This window comes from Petaurus breviceps, unplaced genomic scaffold (assembly GCF_028583685.1).
Source record: "Petaurus breviceps papuanus isolate PSGF00001 unplaced genomic scaffold, PetGlider_PUasm1.0 90823, whole genome shotgun sequence".
Classification (NCBI taxonomy): Eukaryota; Metazoa; Chordata; class Mammalia; order Diprotodontia; family Petauridae; genus Petaurus; species Petaurus breviceps.
Genome location: NW_027187352.1, coordinates 23,827,661 through 23,849,303, shown reverse-complemented (window position 1 = coordinate 23,849,303; position 21,643 = coordinate 23,827,661). Strand labels below are relative to the sequence as shown.

The window sequence follows — 21,643 nt, the reverse complement described above, 5'->3', positions numbered from 1 at the left end:
TACAGATGAGGAGAGGCTCAGATATTTACAACATTGTTTAGCCAACACTTGAACTCAGGACTTGACCTGTTAACTCATCAGAATAATTTGCATATTAATGAACTCTCAAAAACTGAATATCCTTCTGGGACCAAAGAAACAAATCTCTAATGGCATGATTTTTGGCACCATAACATGTGATAGTCCTAGTACTTTTGGGGAGAGGAAGCTTGACTGGAGCTCCTAAAATAATGCCATCTTTTTGGTTATTTTCTCCACATATACTAAATGGTCATTCACTCTACCCAATTTTTTTTTTAAAAGCAATTGGGGTTAAGTAACTTGCTCAAGGTTACACGGCCAGTTATTTTGTGTGGGTGCCAAGTATCTGAGGCCGGAACCGATCCCAGGTCTCCCAACGCCAGGGCTGGCACTCTCACTCACTGTGCCACCTGGCCGCCCCTACTCTACCCACTTTTAAGGCTAATCTTCCTTTTGTTGACAAATGGCAGCTTTGTGAATGGTTAGTGAGTGAGAATGGGAGATTGTGTCTTTAGAGGGCCACTCAAGAACTCACTTTTGAGGTTAGATTATTCCTAAAGGATGATGGTTACAGGAACTTAGGGTCCTACTTAGATGGCAGAATTTCTTAGATGAAAGGAAATCTTCTATGTCAACTAAGGATCATATTAGTTAGACCTAGGTTGAAAAAAGCATTCATTCAATGCTCTGACTTTACAGATAAGGCAGTCAATAAACATTTATTAAACACTTATTATGTGCCAGGCACTGTGTGGTGATTCGCTAAAGATTATACAAAGGAAGTAAGCAGCAGAGTTAATATTTAGACCTATTTTTTGTTCTTTTTCAGAAAACAAACTTTGGGGGAGGACCTGAGTTCAAATCCAGCCTCAGACACTTAATACTTACTAGCTGTATGACCTTGGGCAAGTCACTTAACACCAATTGCCCTGCCTCCCCCCACAAAAAAAGGAAAGGAAAAAAAAAGAAAACAAACTTATTCCTCATTGCCTATATGTGCCTCATTTAGAGTTAAAGTGAGTGTTCTTAGGTCATCTGGACTTTTAATATTACTTTTCAGTTTTAAGTAAGAACATGCCTGTAAAGCATGGTGAATCCAGATCATGATTTAACTCAGTAATAGTTAACTGGGCCAGAAGACTAAGAGAGCAAAGAAAACGAATAGAAAATACATTTTAAAGACAATTCGATAGTGTTTCAAGTGCAGTGTTTCCCTAGATCCATAGAAATTATTTTAAACTGCCAGAAAGGACTGCTGGCTAAGTGCCCCACCCAATTTGGTGATGAAAGTCACAAATGAGAAGTTCTAGATTCATTGCATCAATTATGCCCTCAGGGGAAATGATAAGTTCTGTCATCCATTAAGTAAATAAATATTAATTAACACCTACTATGTGTCAGTCACTGTGGTAAGTTCTGGCTATACAAAAAGCAGCCAATTTCCACTCCTACTCCTTCAAACCAGTCCCTGTCCTTAAGGAACTCACAATATAATGGGAGACAAGTAAATATGTATAAAAAAGCTGTATACTAGATAAATATGAAATTTATAGAAGGAAATCACTAGAATTAAGAGGGATTGGGTTTAATTGGAACTTGTAGTAATCCAGGGAAGCCAAGAGGCAGGGATGAGGAGGGAGAACATTCCAGGCATGGGGGCCAGTTAGTAAAAATGTCCAGAATGAAGATAGAGAGTATTGTATTAGTGGAACAGCAAAGAGGTCAGTTTCACTGGATTGAAGAGCATATGTCAGGATTTTCAGGATATAAGAAGGTTAGAAAGGTGAGGGTGGGTAGGTAGGCTATGAACTATGACTTTTAACAATAAATGGGGAATTTTGTATTTGATCCTGGAAGTGACAGGGAGCCATTAGAGTTTACTGAGTGGGGGTTTGGTATGATATAGTTATAAGTTAGGACTTCTGATTAAGGAAGTTCACTTTGGTGGCTGAACAGAAGATGGAATGGAGTGAGGAGAAACTTTTGGCAGGAAGATCAACTAGCAGGCTTTTTAATAGTCCAGAAATAAGATGATGAGGGCCTTCACAAAGATGTTTCAGGTGGGAGTATCAGAGGAGAGAAGAGGAATTTTTCAAGAGATGTTGCAAAGGTGAAATCAATAGACCTTGGCAACAGAATAGATATAGAGGATGAGAAATAATGTTAAGTTTTTATTGACATACCTAGGTTCCAAGTCTGGGAGGATGGTGTTGTTGTCAATGACAATAGGGATGTTTAGAAAGAAGGAATTTTAGGGAGACAGATATGACTTCAGTTTTGAATATGTTTAGTTTAAGGTTTCTATTGGACATCCAGTTTAAGATGTCTGAAAGGCATGGAGATGTGATGCTGGAGGTCAGCTGACACGTTAGGGATGGAAAGTTAGATTTGAGAAGCATCAACATAAAGATAATTAAATCCATAAGAAGTGATGAGATTACCAAGTGAAATAGTATAGATGAAAAAAGAGAAGAGAGACAAGGACAGAGTGTTATGGGACACCATAGTTAGTGGCCTTGATTTAGATAAGAGTCTAGCAAAGGAGAATGCAAGGAGCAGTCAGATAGGTAGAAGGAAAACCAGGAGAGAGTGTTATCCTGGAGATATTAGAAACAGGAGAGTAGAAAAAAGAAGACAGTGATTGACAGTGCAAAGACTGCAGAGAGAACAGAGAGAATAAGGATAGAGAAAAGGCCATTTAACTTGTGAATTAGGAGATAGTTGGTAGCTTTGTAGAGAACAGCTTCTATGGAATAGTGATGTTGGAATCAAACTTATGGGGAGTTATGTGAGAGATGGCTATTTCTAGTCCCTACACTGTCCCCAACTCCCCTTTGTTGTTTAGTCCATATTATTAATCTAGACCTGTGGTCAATAAGTATTAAACCAATCACACTTTTTTTTTAAGACAACCATTCCATAAACTAGGCTTCTTTGGCTCCACAACTAGGTGGTGAAACTAGAATCAAAAGGCAGTATGGAGAAACATATCTTAACTCACCATTCAATCCTGAACTAACAAAATTCCTGACAGTGGTACTCCCCTTTCCCCTTGTACCAAATCTGATTTCTCTATTCTTCAAGACCTTCAGTCTATTCCCTAAGCAGTTGGAGCTTGGTGGGAATGTCCAGCTTCATAAGTTTTATGGGCCAAGCCAACCCAAGACATAGGGTTTAAAAAGAACCTCATAATGCATTTCAGTATAATCAATCAGCATACCTGAATAATAATGTAGTATTTAGTTATATCAGTGGTGACAATTAAAGGAACATGATTTGGGTTTTCAAAAAACAGTATTACAAATTCATCACCAATCCTAGAAAATGAGACAAATTGTCATTCAAAGAGAGATATTCTCAAAGTTCTCTGTGGATCTGGCACTGTAATGGTAATGGGATTTGAAGATCTTCCCTTCCCTTTGTTGCAAGCAAACAGGTACTTAGCATCTTGTTTCAAGTTCATTAAGAAACAGAAGTAGGGGGGTGGCTAGGTGGTGCAGTGAATAGAACACCAGCCATGGAGTCAAGAGGACCTGAGTTCAAATCCAGCCTTAGACACTTAACACAAAACTAGCCGTGTAACTTTGGGCAAGTCACTTAACCCCAATTGTCTTACCTTCCCCCCTCCAAAAACAAACAAAAAAGGAAACAGGAGTAGTTGACACCTTGTTTCAGCTATTTAACTACTTAGCACCTTGTTTCAGTTCATGATTGTATCAAGTATTAAGATCCAGAACTTGTGAATCCCATAGTGGGATGAATTTGCTGATATAACAGGAAGGAGAGGAACAGGGAAGAGCTAATACCATATATAAGGAGAAGCCCAAGCTAGAGAGCCAGAATTGCTGGGAGACAGAACTTCTGGGAGCCAGCAGTATGGAGGCTGAGCTACTACTGCTAGAGAGAGAGAGAAGAGAACTGAGAACTTCTGGGAACAAGCATGGTGGAGGCTGAGGAGCTACCGTGAGTGAAGAGAGGAGGATCCTTGCTTGAGGGAGTCTGTTTGTTTTGAAGGCCTGACTGAGGGAAGATTTGGGAATGTGGGTGTTTGCTGCATTGTTATGTGTACCAACTTCGTGGCTACTGTAATGAATTTGACTTTCAGGTTTTGGGACTTGCTTTTCTGGTATTTGATTAAATGCTTTGGTTCTGTCCTCCATGTGGAGAGTCTGTTACATTTTGTAATTCACAACTACACCAGCATATTCATAGCCACTGTGGGTGTTGTGAATATCCAATTGGTGTTACAAGCACACCTCCCTTCTTTATTATGAAGATGGAAGAGGACCAGTATTGCATAAACTATCAGACTTGGTTGATATGGTTAGTTTTGTTAAACAGTTCCCACTCCCCCCTTCATTCTTTTTTATTCTTTAGTTATAAGGGATAGCCTCCTGGGAATGGGATGGGATGGTACATATTCAGAAAGGAAGATAACGGGAAAAAAAAAGATATAATGAAAAGAAGGAAGGAAAGGGAAAAAAAGAAGAAAAAGAAACGCACTATGGAGATATGGATTAGTAAGGGAATATTTTACTCTAAAATTGATACTTACTTTTAAAAACCAAACTCATTAAGTAATAATAAAACAAATTAGGGAGTACTGTATGACAAATAATTGAAGCATAGTATAATAGGAATTTACCAAAGGCATCTTGGAACCAAAGCAATTCTGAATGAATTAATACACCATATTCCAGGAACAAAATATCATAAAAGCATATTATGGTAATATATTTAGCAGGAAGGCTTTTAAAAATTGTTTTAACAATGCTTATAATCTGTTTTCTAAATGAAAGTTAATATTTCAATTCCCTGAAAACTCTGTAATTTTTTTGTTTGTAATAACAGTGATCTAAAGAGCTAGAAACAATTTTTTAAAAAATCACCTCATACTGGAGATGAAGAAACTCAGAGAGAAAGTGATTCTTTGCTATAATGTTGGGAATTCTCTAAAAGTGACTTGGGAACTAAAACAAAAAGACTTATGGAAGTTTCTACTTGAAGCTGAGGGATTTGTTATTCTTTGTGCCATTTGCCAGAGTATAAAGAATGGACACTAGAAAGAAGTCCCTAGAGTGGCTTCTTCTGAAATGGATGAATGCAGTCTTCTGAGAGAGCTCTGTTTTGCAACTCTCTGATTCCCTTTCCAGATAATTTTTATGTTTTTGTTATTTTTATTTGTGTTTTTCCACCCTAATTGATCATATGGTCCACATGGGTTCTTTCTTATCTAGATCATCTCATCTTTACATCTCCTTTAGTATCTAGGACAAAAAAGATACTTAATAAAAATATGTTGAATGAATGTCTCAAACATAAAGTCTGTACATTCAAGACATAATCATTTCACAGTGATGTAATTTCAATTGGATATAGCTGATCTGAGTTTCATGATCTACAGAAACTTATTACTCTGTAAGATGAAATCAACTCTGAAACTCATTCCTCCTCCTAGGACTATTCCCTCTCTTTGATTGTAGAGGGAGGGGGTGAACATCTAGGAGCTCCTTCCAGACCCCCTGTTTCAGGAGGGTGCCCAGGGAATTTACCTTATCATTTCCTCTCCCCAGTAACTCACTATTCTGAAAATGAATTCAACTCTAACTCACACCTGCTCAGATAATTTCCCACCCCAGCGACAGGACTGCATCATAACTCACTCTGGTTCTCTCCCTCTCCCCCATTTTTCAGCTTCTTTTTATGTGATTTTTTTTCTCCATTAAATGATGAGTTCGTTAGGGGCAAGGACTATCTTATACTTTTGTTTGTATCTCCATCTCTCATTATAGTGTCTGGCATATAGTAGCACTTAATATTACTGACTTTGATTCTAGTGATCAGTTAAGTAAGTATAAGGAAGGACAAGCTAGGCTCTAATTTCGGGAAAGACCCAAGTTCTAATCATGCCTAACAATGACTAGCTCTATTGAGCATCAAAAAATCAGTTAACTTCTCTGAACTTTTTGATTTGTAAAATGGGTATAATAATAGTTGTAGTACTTACTCTCATAAGACTAAATGATGCTATATGAGATGATGTATATAAAGTACTTTGTAAGCCTTAAAAAGTACTACATCATATTGGTACAATTCAGTTCAGCCTAAAATGATGAGAATATAAAATTGCTTGACTTGGGAGTCCTGAGCATCAATTGAAACTTCCTGAACTTCCTAATCTTCCCTGAACCCTCAGATTTAGGAGATAACATAAATACATAAAAGTTGTTCCTGTTCAAGGTAAAGGGACTCATTTCAAGGTAAAATAGTTCTACGAGGGACTCTGGAAGTAGAGATGCTAGCCACACTTTATGTTACCCTTTTGTTCCCTAAATAGATACCTGGGTTAACTAAACTTTTATTTGCTTTTTTTTACAGTGAAATTGTTTTTCTGACTTGTTTCAGGTCTCCCTAGGCTTAGTATCTCTCATGATAAACTTGGTATCTTAATATAATAAATGACACATTCTGAAAAATGTATAAAACTGGCTATATGTATAATGAGATACCTTAAGAAAATAGCAACTTTGTAACTAAAAAGTCATTTCAAAATGATTTTGGGTGCAAATAGGAGAGGGCTTTTAAAATTACCTCTTTTGTTAGGCTGTATACCAGTCTGTACAGAAGCGGTGTACAATCGATTCTCAAAGTGTAGTTTCCTGAAACATGAGAATAGAGGTACACAACATCTCAAAACAAAGCACAAATAAGAAAGTCTGGCTTTCCTTTTTCAGTATCTAAGCATAGAGACTCTAAGAGCAGAGATTAACATCAACATGAACATATTTTGAAATAATTTTTCTGACAGACTTCTTATTCTTCTCATTTAGGAGGCAGCTCAATAAAGGGAAGATGTTTGTATCTTCCCCCCACCCCACCCAAGCAGAAGGCAATCCCTTTAAGGTCAAGGAGTTTTTTTTTGTTCTTTCTATTTTCAGCACCCAGCACGATGCTTTGCACATGGTAGGTGATTTAGAAATGGGGCTGGTTGAAGCTAGATTGGGCAGAAAAGAGCAGTACTCATGTAGGAAATCTGTGGTGAGTTGAGCTAATGTCAAAATGCTGATCTTCAAGAGCTGGGGAGAACAGTCAAAATTCAAGGGCCTGGAAAGAAGTGCATGCAAAGTTCTGCTTGACTCAGTAGAACTGGAATGGCTACAATTCAATTGAGGTCCTCAGCACAAACCAGACTAGTCATGACTCCCTGAAGGCCCTATTTTAAAGGGTGCATTTGGGGGTAGGGGGAAGGAACCTAGGAAAGGCAGTTTTTATTACAACAAATAACATATAAAGGAAAGATGAAGGAAAAAATGCCTTGTTTACTGTGACCTCAGTCCTATCCAAGTAAGCAGCGTGTTTTTTTTTCTTTATCCTCTTTCATATGTGATTTGTTGTAATAAATCTGCCTTTCTTATTATTTTAGCCACTGTGCTTATAAGGATGAAAATGAAAAGGCATTGAATTTCCCAAGGTGAAGCTCTCACTAAAAAGTAGAGAAATTGTCCCCAGTGATAAACAAGGTACTTCACACCATAGAAGACTCTGGGACAAGGGTTACATTAGTTTATCAACTTAATATATGACTCCAAATAAGGAAAATAGGACAACAAATATGTGAATTTTCCCATAGTTTAAAAACGAATCAATTATATGCTTTGTAATATTACTTAAAGATCACAAAGAAGATACTCTGAAGTATAAAAATATCCCTTTCTAAGAATCAAATTCTATTCTCCCAAGTGGGAATATATAATTCTAAAGAAAAAAAAATATAAAATTACTCATATAAATCAGAAGAGTATGTAATGGAAGGATTAGCGATCTATAATCCACTTTTATATAAAATGACTATATAGCTATGAAATCCAGCTTTCTACCTGTCTATCTATGAATGTATGAGTATCTATATTTTTCTTTTTTTTTTTTTTGGAGGGCAATTGGGGTTAAGTGACTTACCCAAGGTCACATGGCTAATTTTTTTTTGTGTGTGTGTGTGTGTGTGTGTGTGTGTTAAATGTCTGAGGCCGGATCCAAACCCAGGTCCTCCTGACTCCAGGGCTGATGCTCTATTCGCTGCGCCACCTAGCTACCCATGTCTATGTATTTCTATTTCCATTCATGTAGGAGCACTTGTGTCTCTATTTATATCTACATCCATTCATCTGTCTATGAGTGTCTATATATCTATCTCTACAACCACTGTTCTGTGAGGGTGTCTCATCCCATTAATAGAAGAATTTGTTCTGTGAAGTTTGACTTTAGTCAAAGAGCTGCACTTGAGGATCTAGAGGGCCCCATGTGGCCTTGAGGCCACAGGTCCATTCCCCCCTGCCCCCTTCTATCTCTATCTCTACAGCTAGGTGGTGTAGTGAATATAGCACTGGGCTTGGAGTCAGGAAAATTTAAGGTCAGATATGGCTTCAGATGCTTACTATCTATGTGATCACGGGAAAGTCATTTAACTTTTGTTTACCTCAGTTTCCTCAATTGTAAATTGGAGATAACAGTACATGCCTCATGGGGTTATGAGCTTCAAATGAGTTAATATTTATAAAGTAGTTAGCATGGTGCCTGGCACATAGTAGGTGCTATACACTTCTCCTTCTATATGTCTGTCTATATATCTATCTAAGAGTGTCTATCAATCCACCTCTACCTGAATGTAATCATCTATGTAATGTAATCATCTATCAACCTGTTTATTGATGTGAACGTCCAGCTATCCATCAATCTTTGTCTTCATGTTCACAAAGTGCTTTCCTCATAACAATCTTATCAGGGAGCAAGTCCATGCATAACAACTCTCAATTTATAGGTAACAGAGCAGGTTCAGAGAGAGCAGATGAATTGCTTTGTCTTTATAAAGCTGCTAAGTATTGAAACTGGATTAGAACTAGCTTTGAATGGATCTTTCAATTCTCACGTGAAAACAAGAGAAAATATGCAAAGAAAATGAGTAAAAGAAAAGGGTTGGTGTAAGAGTACTCATCAGTAGTAACCTATGAGCACAGAACTAGAAATCAGAAAATCTGGGGTCTAAATCTAGTTGTGAATTTGGGGGAGGGGAAGTCACTCTCTCTCTAGGAATCACTTTCCTCATCAACAAAATAAGTACAATTACGTTAGTACCTCCTTCATAGGTGAGGATTCATTGTGAGGATCAGTTAACAATGTCCAGAACATGCTTTGCAATTTTAAAGTCCTATATAAATATCAGATGTTGTCATCATCATTTCAACAAAATAAACATTAAGCTAAATATTAAAGTATTTTTAAAAAAAATCTGTAGTGTTTACTTTCACACCTATAGGAAACGAGCACTCTTTTCTAGTTTTAAAATTCTTTTCTTGAGTATTTCTTCACTGGATCTTTGAATTTTTTTGTATGGCTATTCTCCACCTTGTAACTCACCCATTCCTTCTTATTCTGTGTAATTCTTTGCCATTTTGTCCCTCAGATCCTTAAGCAGAGAGTCTGCCTGCCTAATGGGCTGGAGGCTTTTCTCTAGGTTTTTCATATTTTGTGAATACCAGTGCAGGACTTAGCCTGTCCATCCATTCTCTCTTACTCTTTCTATATAACCAGTCCCCTCCTTTTCCAATTATACATTTGCTCAATGATATCCCTTGTATGTAGATCATCTTTGGAAACAGGCTACTGCCTACTTATACCCTGCCTCTTTCCATTGCCCTTTGAATCATTTACAACTTTGATGCTTTAGAACCTATGAGGTTCTTGAAAATTTAACAGCCATAAAACATCAATTAGACAACATTTATGCTTCTACTCATTTTTCAAAATGGCTTAATGTTTGTACAGCACCATAAAGGTGTTTGAGAGGCTTTAAAAAATATAACCAAGAATTTTAAAATAGGTAGAAATGTATAATTTTCTATATCCTTCTAAACATGGGTAAAATTTTGCTATGCAAATCAGAACTGACTTCAAAGTCAGGTCTTCTTTAGATACATAGCCTACAGAGTCAAGTCTTCCCTATTTAGGTTTAGTCTCATGATTGATACCTCTATTACCTCTGAGGACTATAATATAAATGTCAGGTATAAATGTCCTAAATAGATAGCTATTGACTTCCCTACCCCAGAAACAATAAATATATGCTTAGGGAATGGCAGTCTGTCTCTTTTGAGCTATTTCTGCACCTAATTATCTGAACTGCTGTTGAATAGAATTGTTTTAAAAAAAACCCCCCACAAATAAATCCCTTTCTTAATAGCAAATAATATTCACCTTCTACAGAAGAATCTGCATTAATATAAGCTACTCCACGTTCTAGTAGTATTTTGGAATTTTCCTAGAAAAAAAGAAGAAATACACATAAACATATCATCTCTCCTTGCTTTCTCTATCTCCCCTCCAAATCAAAAACAGTAATAGGGCTCTAGATTTAAACTGAACAACCATATTCTCCTTTACTTGAGGACACAATCATTTCTATTTCTAGAAAGCAATAAAAATCATGGAACACTATAAAGAAATCAAAGATATTGAAGCTAACCTCAAACACTGGTGTTTAAGGGAGTGATGGTTTACACTGAATGAATTAAATCAATTTGGAGCTTTTACCTTTTAGACAAACTTAGCCCTATTTTGTATACCCACTTTCTTGGAAAATTATCTGATACATGACTATTCTTGTCTGTTTGGTCCTCTTTGGACCCCAAACCTCCTTAATTGTGGACCCATACTTCAGATCTTGGACATGCTTTATGTCTTCTGCTTTTCCTCCTCCCATACCACCCTCTACTTCATTCCCTCCCTGACAATCCTTTTTAACCTCACTACCCTGAAGCATATTATCATCAGATCAACAGAGTTCATCTGGTTGAGGACTAGATGGTTAGCAGCCCTAAACATGTCTAATCCTTCAATAACCAGTCAAAACCCAGGACTCTTCCAATCCCTTCCTTAAATGACAAACAAGACCAGAAACTTCTAATTGTTCTTACCACTGTACATGCCCACACCCTATCAGCTTTCCTTACAGCTTTCTTCAGTGGTCAAATCAACATTACCATTGCTACTATGAACTGTGCAAAAATCTATTGCCCCTATGATTCCACTGAAATTGATGTGAATCTGAATCCTAAATTGCCTAGGCCAAAATACTCTTACACAGTCAACATTCCTTAATCCCTCATATCAATACATATGGTTCCCATCCCTCTGGGGTCTCTATTCCACTCTACCCTACTGTTCAGAAACCTGTTCTGCTGTTACCAAAACTTTCTTAACATTCAAAGATTTCATTACAACACAGTATTGACTAACCTCAGCCCACTCAGTAGATCCCAACAGACCAAATTCTTCAGCATCCCAGCTAGCAAATATAATTGTTCTTCTTGGCCTCCATCCTGGAAACAATAACAACATATACAGAGTTTTAGAAAATACTCCATATAAGTGAGAGCCAGGTTCAATAATTTATATGTTTATTAATAGTTATCATGAACACAAACCAATTTGACATTGATAAACTGTCATTCCTATTTTTTATTAATTCAAATTTTCAATTCAATTATATTAAACAAATATTTATTAACCACCTAATAACATTTATGGCATTATGTATAGTAGTGAGGATACAAAGACAAATAAGTAACCTAGTCCCTGTCATTAAGGAGATTAGACTGTATCCTATAAGATGTGCACAAATTTAGTAACAGATATTTATTAAGCATCTAATATGGACAAGGCATTGTTATGGGTCCTGAAAATTATCTTGAGATTTCTGGCCTTAGAATTCCTATATAACTACAGGGCTATAAGATACTAGTTTCCAGGCAAAGGTCAGCACAGCAGAGACAGGAAAGGTTGAATGCAATTTGATTCATGGTCTTAAGAAACATATCTAGTGTTTAAAGTCTCCTTAAAGTCAGTAGTGGAATTATAGGATTTGTACCTTGTGACATAAATTTGTATTTATGCAAACCAGCCGGTAGGCAGGAAGACACTTAAGTCAAGTGAGTTAAGTTAGTACATAAGTGTAGTGAAGTATGATCATACATTTTCTCCATGGTTCTATCCCCTTTCTCCATAAGCAAGAAGAAACACTTCTAATTTTATAGAAAAGTACCAAATAACCTTTTTCCTGTTTTTATTGAGGAAAATTTAGTAATAACCTCTCAGAGCTTTGGTTCCTACATTTGTAAAGTGAATATTATAATACTAACTCATAAAATAACAGTCCAAAGAGCACTAAACTTAGAGGTAGAACACTTGAGTCCCACCTTTGATATTTATCAGTTTGGTGAACCTAGGCAAGTCATTTAGTCTTGATCCTTTTTGTCTACTTATGTCAGATGGCTATTGTGAGAAGAGAGCTTTGCAAACTTTAAAGCATAAAATATGAATTGTTAAATCTAAACAATAATGGCACTAAAATCAGTTTAGTCCTAATTAATTAAAATAACAAATCCTGGTTAAGAGAATGGAAGAAATAACCATTCCTCTTTTTCTATAGAGAGGCTGGTCACTTTTGAAATGGAATAGAGGATACATTGTCAAACAAGGTCATTGTAGCTACTGATTTTGCTTATAAGCACATATTAAATGAAGTGGGATATTCAAGGGGAAAGGACTATGGATTTAAAACAAAAATCAATTAAAAAATAAAATTAAATCTTAGTGGGGGGAAAAGTAAGCTGTTACTATTATTATCATTATCTGCTCTTGAGATGATTAATTAAGTTCTGAGACTAAAAAATAATAGGGACCAGAGGCAGCATAGAATTCCTGTAGCCAACTGGGACAGATCATTTTGCTAGTCATATAGATAGCAGATTAGAATTTCTTTACAGCTTCACCCTGTGGCTTCTGGGACAGATGAGGGATTATTCAATACCAGTCCTGAAGTGTGCGTTCATTCCAGTTGATGCCAAAATCATTCTGCAGTTAGCTGCATATAGAGTTCTATTGTTGGGTGTTTATCTTGCGTCCCAATTCCAGGAGACTGCAATGCATATTCGATGCATTTTGCAATACACAATTGGATAGCAGATCCTCCTATGAGTTTTATGAGTTCTCAATATTTATGCAAATTCAAGAAATGAAAAGACATAAACGTCTTTTAATTTTTACCTATAATTAAGAAAATATTAGAGACTTTGGCTGAAAAATTTTCTCTCAGTATTTCAGTTTGTTATTGTGGCATGTGCTCAACTTTGAAAATTCAACCCACAACTCAAGGCTGACATATTTATATCCTCTAAAAAGCATCCCAAATCCATTTCTCATTCTCTCCTTAGAAACTCAAAACATAGAGTCTCCATAGCTTTATCATTAAAGACAAAGCAACACAAGAAATTGCATGATGTAGGCTTAAAACACTAAAAGCCAAACCCTATATGATTTTAGTTACCAATCTTGCCACCAAAGAAGAGGGAAGGAAATGGATGACCCTCTTTTCATTAAAAAAAAAAAGCCATGAAGGAAAATGGGTATAAAGTGTTGCACTATTAAGTCTCTGTTGTTGATTCTAATTAGAGACCTTACCCTAACTGATTTAAAATACTGATGAATGATAGAAAAAAGTACTAAGATGTAACTTTAACAGAGTTTTATAATAATATCAAATAATTCCTGAGACTAGATTAGGTTAAATAAATATAGTATTTGAACAAAAATATTTGCCTTTACATGCTGTTGTCATTTCCATGCATCAAATGAGCTGATCTGGAAATATGCATTTGCTTTGTAAGTACTATATTGGGCTAAAAGTTCTCAGCATATTGCTGAGCTGATTTGACAGGTTAGATAGATAGGCTGTATCAAACAATCAAATGGAATACAAAAATCTAATCCAAATTCAATTAAGATGAATACAACTTTAATTTAGTTATTGTGGGCCTCAAAAATCACATTTAATACCATTTAGTGATAATTCCATTCAATAAACTTTTATTAAGTGTCTCCTATGTTCAAGGTGAGTTAGTAGGAAGAGGGCCAAACTTTGAATCATGAAAACATAGTTCAAGTCTTCTGACTTGATCTTCTGACTTCAAACTTCTGACACATATATTCTTTATGACCACAAACAACTCCTTAAACTCCTCAGTGCTTTAGTGAACTCTAATTTTCTACCTGTGGTAGCATGGTGGAATTAGTGCTGGATTTAGAATAAGGACATTTGGTTGGTTCAAGTCTGGGCCTTTCTACTTGTGTGAGTAAGAAAAAATTATTTCATCCCACAGGAATTCGTTTTTCCTCATCTGAAAAATAAGGAGCCTGGACTAAATGACCTTTAAAATTCCTTCCAACTCTAAATGTACGATATAAGTTACAGACCAGATCTTCATTGGTATTGGTGGCAGGTATAGTTTTAGAGCTGTGTAGATCTAGATTTCTCTGGGTCCCAACATGCTGCCATATTCCCACAATCCTCTTATAGCTTAAGTTTATAAAGCACTGTCTTCATAATGGCATTATAAGGTAGGTAGGGCAAGCATTATATTCATTTTACAAATTAAGAAAGTAAGGCTACAAAATATTCTGAGATTTGGGCAACACTACACATTTGTTACGTACCAAAGTAAAGATTCTAAAACTCATCTATGTGTGATTGAGTAATCCTTTCCAGTCACCAGAAGACGGGAGATAAGAATATCAGTGGGATTAGAGTAGTTATTTCACAATTTCACAAATTATTAATTGTTTGGTTACTTACACCCTTAGCTGGAAGAGAGGAATTGAGAAGGAAAGGGAAGGGCCCATACACACACACACTCAAGGGGACTTACTAAACAGGAATAGAAGCCTTGCATATGTTGTAGTTAGTGACCTGAGCTGTTGGCAAATCAGTGTTTGAGCTCCATCTGGTGTCTCACACAGATATAGCATTCTAAGGATCTATTCTATCCTTTTACTATAAATGTAGAACAAATGCTCACATGGTGTGAGGCACTTCCTCTGGATAGTACATTTCCAGCTTCTAAGGTAATTATACTACCTCTCCCATAATTCTGTAGTTACCCTATGCTCCTGCCAAAACTGACTATGGGGACAGCCCACACAAAACTGCAAAACTCTACTGCAACAATCTTTGGTGGCTCTTCATTACCTCTAAGATAAATTACATATTTCTCAGCCTCCCTTTCCATTTTTATTTCACATTGCTTCCCTTTAAATAATCTATAATAGTGGCATAAAACTCAAATAGAAATAGAGATAACAAAACCATACAGACAGATCACTGTAGGCTGCATATTGACTTAGAAAACCACATTACCTAAATTCACTGTAATTTTATTTTTTAAAACATTTCCCAATTACATATTAATGTGGTTCTGGTGCACTCAGTAGTATTGTTATCCCAGTATGCTTGACACCACTGTACTATATAGCAACTACCTAGGACTAAATTCAATATTCTATCTTTCTCCTTTATGCTTTGGAACAAGTTGTTCCCCCATCTGAAGTATACTCCCTCCTCATCCCCTCATTCATGTCAGAATATTTACCTTCCTTAAAGTCACAGCAGGTGAAACTTCCCTGATGCCCTCAAATTCCTAGTGCTCTTTCCTTCCTTAAATTACCTTGTATTTATTTGTCCTTGTACATATTATATGGCTCCGGGATCATATGCATTCCTTGAAGACATGGGGTCTTTATTTTTGTCCTTGTATCCTCAGGTCTTAGAACAACAGTTTGTGCATAGTAAATGCATAAGAAATGTTGGATGAATTGATTTGCATTGAATAAACCCATAATATATTGTAGTAAAGACAGCTAACTTTTTCTATAGTCTGAAAAATAGCTTGACAAATTTTCTATGCTAATTTACTTATGAATACTTTTGAAATTCCACACAGTTCATTATATCATTTTTAAAGGCAGCCTTTATGATCCTGGCTTGGCAGAGTTCTACATTATTCTAGAGGGATGAAAGAGTCACAGATTGGACAACCATACACATGAAAAAGATTTAAGACTTTTAGTGGAATACAACCCTAATAAATCAGTATTGTGAAATGGCAGCCAAAGGTATAAACATGATCCAAGACTATATTAATAATGCATGAGTGTCCAGAAAGAGGGAGGGAATATTCCCATTTTGGGTCATACTACAGTATGACCCAAATGTTGCATTCAGTTCCAAATGCCATATTTTGGAAGAACATTGACAAGCTGAATTATGGTAAAGGAGAGAAGAGCAGAATTAGGGAAAAAACCCTGAAAAATATGCCATATGAAGACAGATTGAAAGATATGAAAATATCTAGCCTAGAGGAGAAAAGACTTTGGGCAACATGTGAATTTTTTTCAAGTATCAAAGGGTGGCAGTTACAATGAGGAATAGTTCAGTTCAATATAAGGAAAAACTTTCTAACAATTGCAGTCATCCTAAAGCAGAGTCAAGTGCTTCTATTTCCATAGGAAGGGTGTGTTCCATCACTAGCATTCTTGGTACAAGGGGATAATATATGAGTCCCAGTATGTATTTCAGTAGATGACCGTTTTGGTCCTTTTCAACTTTCAGCTTCTATGACTGATGTCAAGAACATGCAATGTTAAAATAAACATTTTTAAAGCATCTATGGTAACCCCTATAGCAACTTCAAAAGTATCTTACACAGAGTTTAAGTTCAACAAGCGTGCTAAATGACTGATTTGAATTTAATTGAATCTTTACCTCTTTAGTTCTTGAGTTACATTACCTTCCCTTTTCAGTTTTCCATAACTCCTCACAATCTCATGTACCACAGCAGCTCCACTCTGAGGATCAATGCCACCAAACACCCATGAGTCACGATGACCTCCCAGAATTACATACCTGTCTACATAAAAAATTATGAGGGTTGAGAGATGATCAGGGGCCCCCTAACCAACTGATTTCTCCCCAACACTGTTAATACACAGTAATAACAAAGTCACTCTCCAGTAGTCACAAAATCTAAGGGAATCAATCATAATGATGAATTAATAGTCTTAATCAAAATAGAAGGAAGAGTTTATACTGTTAGTCGTTTATAAGACAGGAAGAAGTTCATCAGTCAAACTTGATAGAATTAATGTGTCTAGACATTGAGACCTTCTAAAAATAGGCTTCATTCTTACATTGTAGGTATGAAGTACTTAGTCACATGCACATTCTTTTCATGTGTGCCCCTCTATTAGTGAACTCTATGTGTATGTCCATTTTTTTCCACTGATGTATTTATTATGCAGTTTTGGAAGAGTGTGCCCCAGTTTATGGGAGAAAGGTTTTATAGTTACTATGCCATTATAAAAAATGGCTTAGCTTTGAGTTGACTATTTACTGACTGCCTATAAAAAGTAAGCACACTGGTGGGGGTCTCTTCAGGTATTATTTTAGGATTACAGACCTACAAAGTACCTTACACCTGAGGTAGCTATCTTGTGGGAAATCTATTTTGGGAAGAAGAGATGGAAGGGCTACTGCATTTCAAAAGGATCTATGCAAAACTTTAGAAATTCAATTACATCTAAAAACAGAGAAATCCCATTCCCTTAGATTGTAAGCTGCATGCGGACAAGGAAAGTATGTATCTAAAACTTTGTATCTCCTTAGCAGAAAGCCTAGTGGTGTATTAAACACACAGTAGGTACTTGATAAATGCTGAACTGAATTTAATCATAATACATGATAGTTTCCAACTTACAAGACTTGGTTGTTGTTGCTGTTGACTTTGGAAATCAGAAAGCTCTTTCACATCCAGACAATATTACACATGGTTGTATTTGCCAGATCTGTGCACAAAAAGTCTGCTTGAAGGGAATAGTGCTTCCAAAGCAATTTCCAACTACGCCTTATAATTATTCATAACATTGTTTCTGTGGGATCTAAGTTCCTTAAGGCTGGAGACAATTGTTTATTCTGTTTTCTTTTAGATTTCTTTCTTCTTTTAGTCACCAGAAACTAGCAGAGCAAGCACTTATTAAATGCTAAGTGAATTGAAGAGAATCCATTCTGAATTCCAAATCACCAACAAGGCATTCTATTTAGTAGTACCACTGGGTATTGGCTACTTTTTTTGGTATTTGCAGTAGATTCAGGTCAATCCCTCCTCAGATATTCTGAATTGAGGAACAAAGGTTTTCTTAGGATTTAGAGCTGTTCTTCTACAAATGAAGCAGGTGGATTCAGAGAAGCAAGTCACTTACTCAAGTCAAAGAATTTACAAGTAGTTTTCTGGGATTGAAAACCAGATATTTTTACTCCAAATACATTGCTATTCCCATTACCCAAAACTCCCATTAAGTTTATTAGTGGAAGCTTGACAGCTGGCCTTGAAGTGAGAAAGAATAACATGCTATTTCATGCTTCTGCTATATACTGGTGATGTGACCCTGGTAAAGTCACTAAACCTCTTGCTCCTTGGTTCCTGCTTTCTGGGCAGGAGCAAGGAAGAATCTTCTTACATTTACTCCTCAGGTTTTGGTAATTCCCTCTATCTGATCAGCTTTTGAGGGTTCATTCTGTCAACAAGGTGGTATGACTTACTGCATAAAGCACTGTTATGGTTGTAGCCCCACAATCATTTCCTAAAGGAAATACTATACAGAAAATCAATCACTGTTGATTGATGAGAATGACAATTATCAGACCTCATAGGAAGTTGTATTAGGTGTCTGGTGGCCAAAAGTAAAATTTCATTTAAAATGTGGCCGTGGGAAAGAAAAACATATCCAAAGAATGCCTGCTAGTAAGAGAGGAATATAATTTAATCATATAGTTTATGTGAGTGAATGGTTACGATAGTAAAACCAAATATTTTCCAGGAAGAACTTTTTAAACCTTGAACCTGAAACTGAGGCACCATCTTAATTGAAATGAGATGGGGACAGTCTCACTCTAGCTTCAATGGAGGCAGCTGTTTTGCACTGGCAAGAACACAACCTTGGAAACCTAAACACCAAGCCTTAAAGCCTTGCTCTATTTTTTACTATATGGAAGAAGCCTCTTTATCTCTCTAGTGTCAGTTTCCTCATCTGTCAAATGAGGGGGTTGGACAAGACATCCTTTACACTCTTTTCCTTTTCTAAATCCTATGCCCAATGTGGAAAACCTATGAAATAATGAAAAAATCCCTCTGTAACATTCATTTCTCATGTCAGGCAGGTCTTAGAATAATTTGAGGAATGCTTGTACACACAGAGATATTCATAAAGGCATAACATTAAATTATCAAATATTAAAATCGTAGGCTAATTTTAGGACTCAAATCAGACAGCTTTCACATACAGAATTTTCAAAACAGTGATTTCACTAACGGAAAATGAAACTGCAGAAAAGGTACATGTAATCTTAAAGGCAATTCTGAAAGTAATTCTGATTATTGATGGGGAACTTAAAAAAAATCACATTATTTGTAAAGACAACTGAAACATGGAACTTCTCTGGAAAGGGTAGTGTCATTGGAGCTGAAAGAACCAGATCCTAGCCATGCAACTTGATACCTGTGTAATTTTAGGTAAGTCTAATCATCTCTTAAGACTCAGTTTCCTTATCTATAAATGAAGGTGCTGGAATAAATGATTTCCAACATCTCTTTTCAACTTCTTTATATTTTAAGATTCTAAAAGCAATAGGTTTGTAGTCAGACACTGGATTCATCTATTATAAAGAAGCATCAATTAAAAAAATATTATTACAATTCTGACTCTATAAACTCTTATGCCCTTAATCCAGTTAATTTAACCCCTCTGCCCTCAGTTTCCACATTTGTAAAATAAAGGAAGGAATTGAATGAGATGTATGTAAGGTCCCTTCCATGTATAAAATTTTATGATCCCATTATACAGATAGATGTATGTGTATAACTCCTTAAACGTCTTTCTTTCCTCATGATGGCCCCTGTTCACATTAATCATTTAGGAAATAAATGCTTTACCTGGTTCCACTTCTCCTCTTAGAGTTCCAATCACATTGTAAATCCTTGTGATTTTGTTGCTGCTATGAATATTCATTTTGACTTTTCTGATGCAATTAAAAAAAACACACATTAGCATTGTGAGTCCACAGCCACCAAAACACACTGATTTGTTATGTGTAGTTTTCTTCCTCATCCTACCCTTTAATGCCTTTCTCCTCCTTATTTCCTGTGTATGTATATGTCTGTATGTGTTTGCATATTCATGTGCACACGCATATGTATGTAGTCACACACTGCTACATGTGTACATGTCTGTCTATATATACACACGTATACTGATGTGCATGTAAGTATATGAACACGTATATGTGACAGGCAGCAAGGCTCATAGTCACTTGGCTAGCCTTGGTTTAAGGAAGATCTGAGTTCAAATCCTGCCTCCCAGAAGCAGAATATCAAGTACACACAGAGTAATTTAGAGATTAGGAAAATTCTAACTACTGAGGAGGATCAGGAAAGGTCTTGTGAAGAAGTTGGTCCCACACGTGAATCTTAAAGGGATTCTCAGAGACACAGGGGAGGAAAAAGAACATTCTAGGTAGAGAGGACAGCCAATATGCAAAAGCACTGAGGTGGGGAGACAGGATGCTGGGTAAGAGAAACAGCAAATAGATTAGTTTGTGTGAAACTTAGTATGTGAGGGGCAGAATCAAGAAATCACTTTAGAACAGCAGTCACCAAAAGGTGAAGAGTTGTTCAATTCCAAAAAGAGAAAATTAAATTTTGTTCTAAAGGCAATAGGGAGCCACTGAAGAAGCTTTTTGAGTTGGGGAGAGTCATGTTCAGTCCTATATTTCAGAAATGTTAGTTTGGCAATTAAGTAAATGACAAATTTAAGAGGAAAGAGACTGGAAGTAGGGAGGCCAGTTAAGACTGTATTATAATAGTCTAAAGTCAAGTTATCCAGCTCATTTACAGACAAGGACATGAAAAGCTGGACAAGACTAATTAATTGAACAATGTCAAGTTATGATCCTATACCTCTCTTCCCTTTCACAATTTAGAAATGTCTAGAAGTTCCAAAACACATTGCCTAGACTAGGACCCCCTCCCCCCCAGTTTGCTTCTGAACCCTTTGAAGTATGCCTTACCACCTTAAGATAGAACTGAAATTATTTTCTCTAAGGCTATAATACGATCTCTGATTCATGACCTGTTTTCATTTCTCATTCTTCTTGACCTATCTGTAGTACTTGGCATTGTTCACCCTCCTCCTGGTGACTCTCTCCTCCTTGGGTTGTTGGGTTCTTTTGGGGTTATGTGTGACATTGCTTTCTCCTCATTCTTCTCCCACCAGATTTATCATTTCTTCTCAGATTCCTATGCTACATCATTATCCTTGTCACCTCCCTCATTTATAATTATCCCCTAGGGCTCCATTCTTTTCCTTCTTCTCTTTTTCATCTATAATCTTTTAGTAACTCAATCTGTTTCCAGATCTTCCAGATCTGCATATCTAAGCTTAATCTCTAGAATGATTCCAGCTCTGCATCACCACAGAACTGCTTGTTTAACCCCCTAGGAAGGGTCATGGAAGCAGAGACATCAACAGGGAGCATCAGGCATGATTATCTTGGGGCTATGGCAAGAAAAGGCAGTCCAAATGGTCTAGGATTCCTGAGTCCACACTTGAGGGCAGATCAGGCAGTTCTGGAGTGATGGTACCAGCAGAGGTCTGAATAATTCCCACATTAGCCAAATATGCACTC

At 36.5% G+C, this 21,643-nt stretch overlaps 1 protein-coding gene across 1 annotated transcript in view; it reads right to left on the bottom strand.

Annotated features, from left to right (window-relative positions):
• LOC138148357 (glutamate carboxypeptidase 2-like) overlaps positions 1-21,643 on the bottom strand; it is an 89,158-nt gene that overhangs the window by 17,990 nt on the left and 49,525 nt on the right. Inside the window, exons 9-13 of the mRNA XM_069071050.1 lie at positions 19,893-19,978; positions 16,695-16,814; positions 11,311-11,393; positions 10,270-10,333; positions 6,613-6,680 (exon numbers count right to left, since the gene is read on the bottom strand). Coding sequence (XP_068927151.1) covers positions 6,613-6,680; positions 10,270-10,333; positions 11,311-11,393; positions 16,695-16,814; positions 19,893-19,978 — 421 coding nt within the window. The remainder of the gene's footprint in view (positions 1-6,612; positions 6,681-10,269; positions 10,334-11,310; positions 11,394-16,694; positions 16,815-19,892; positions 19,979-21,643) is intronic.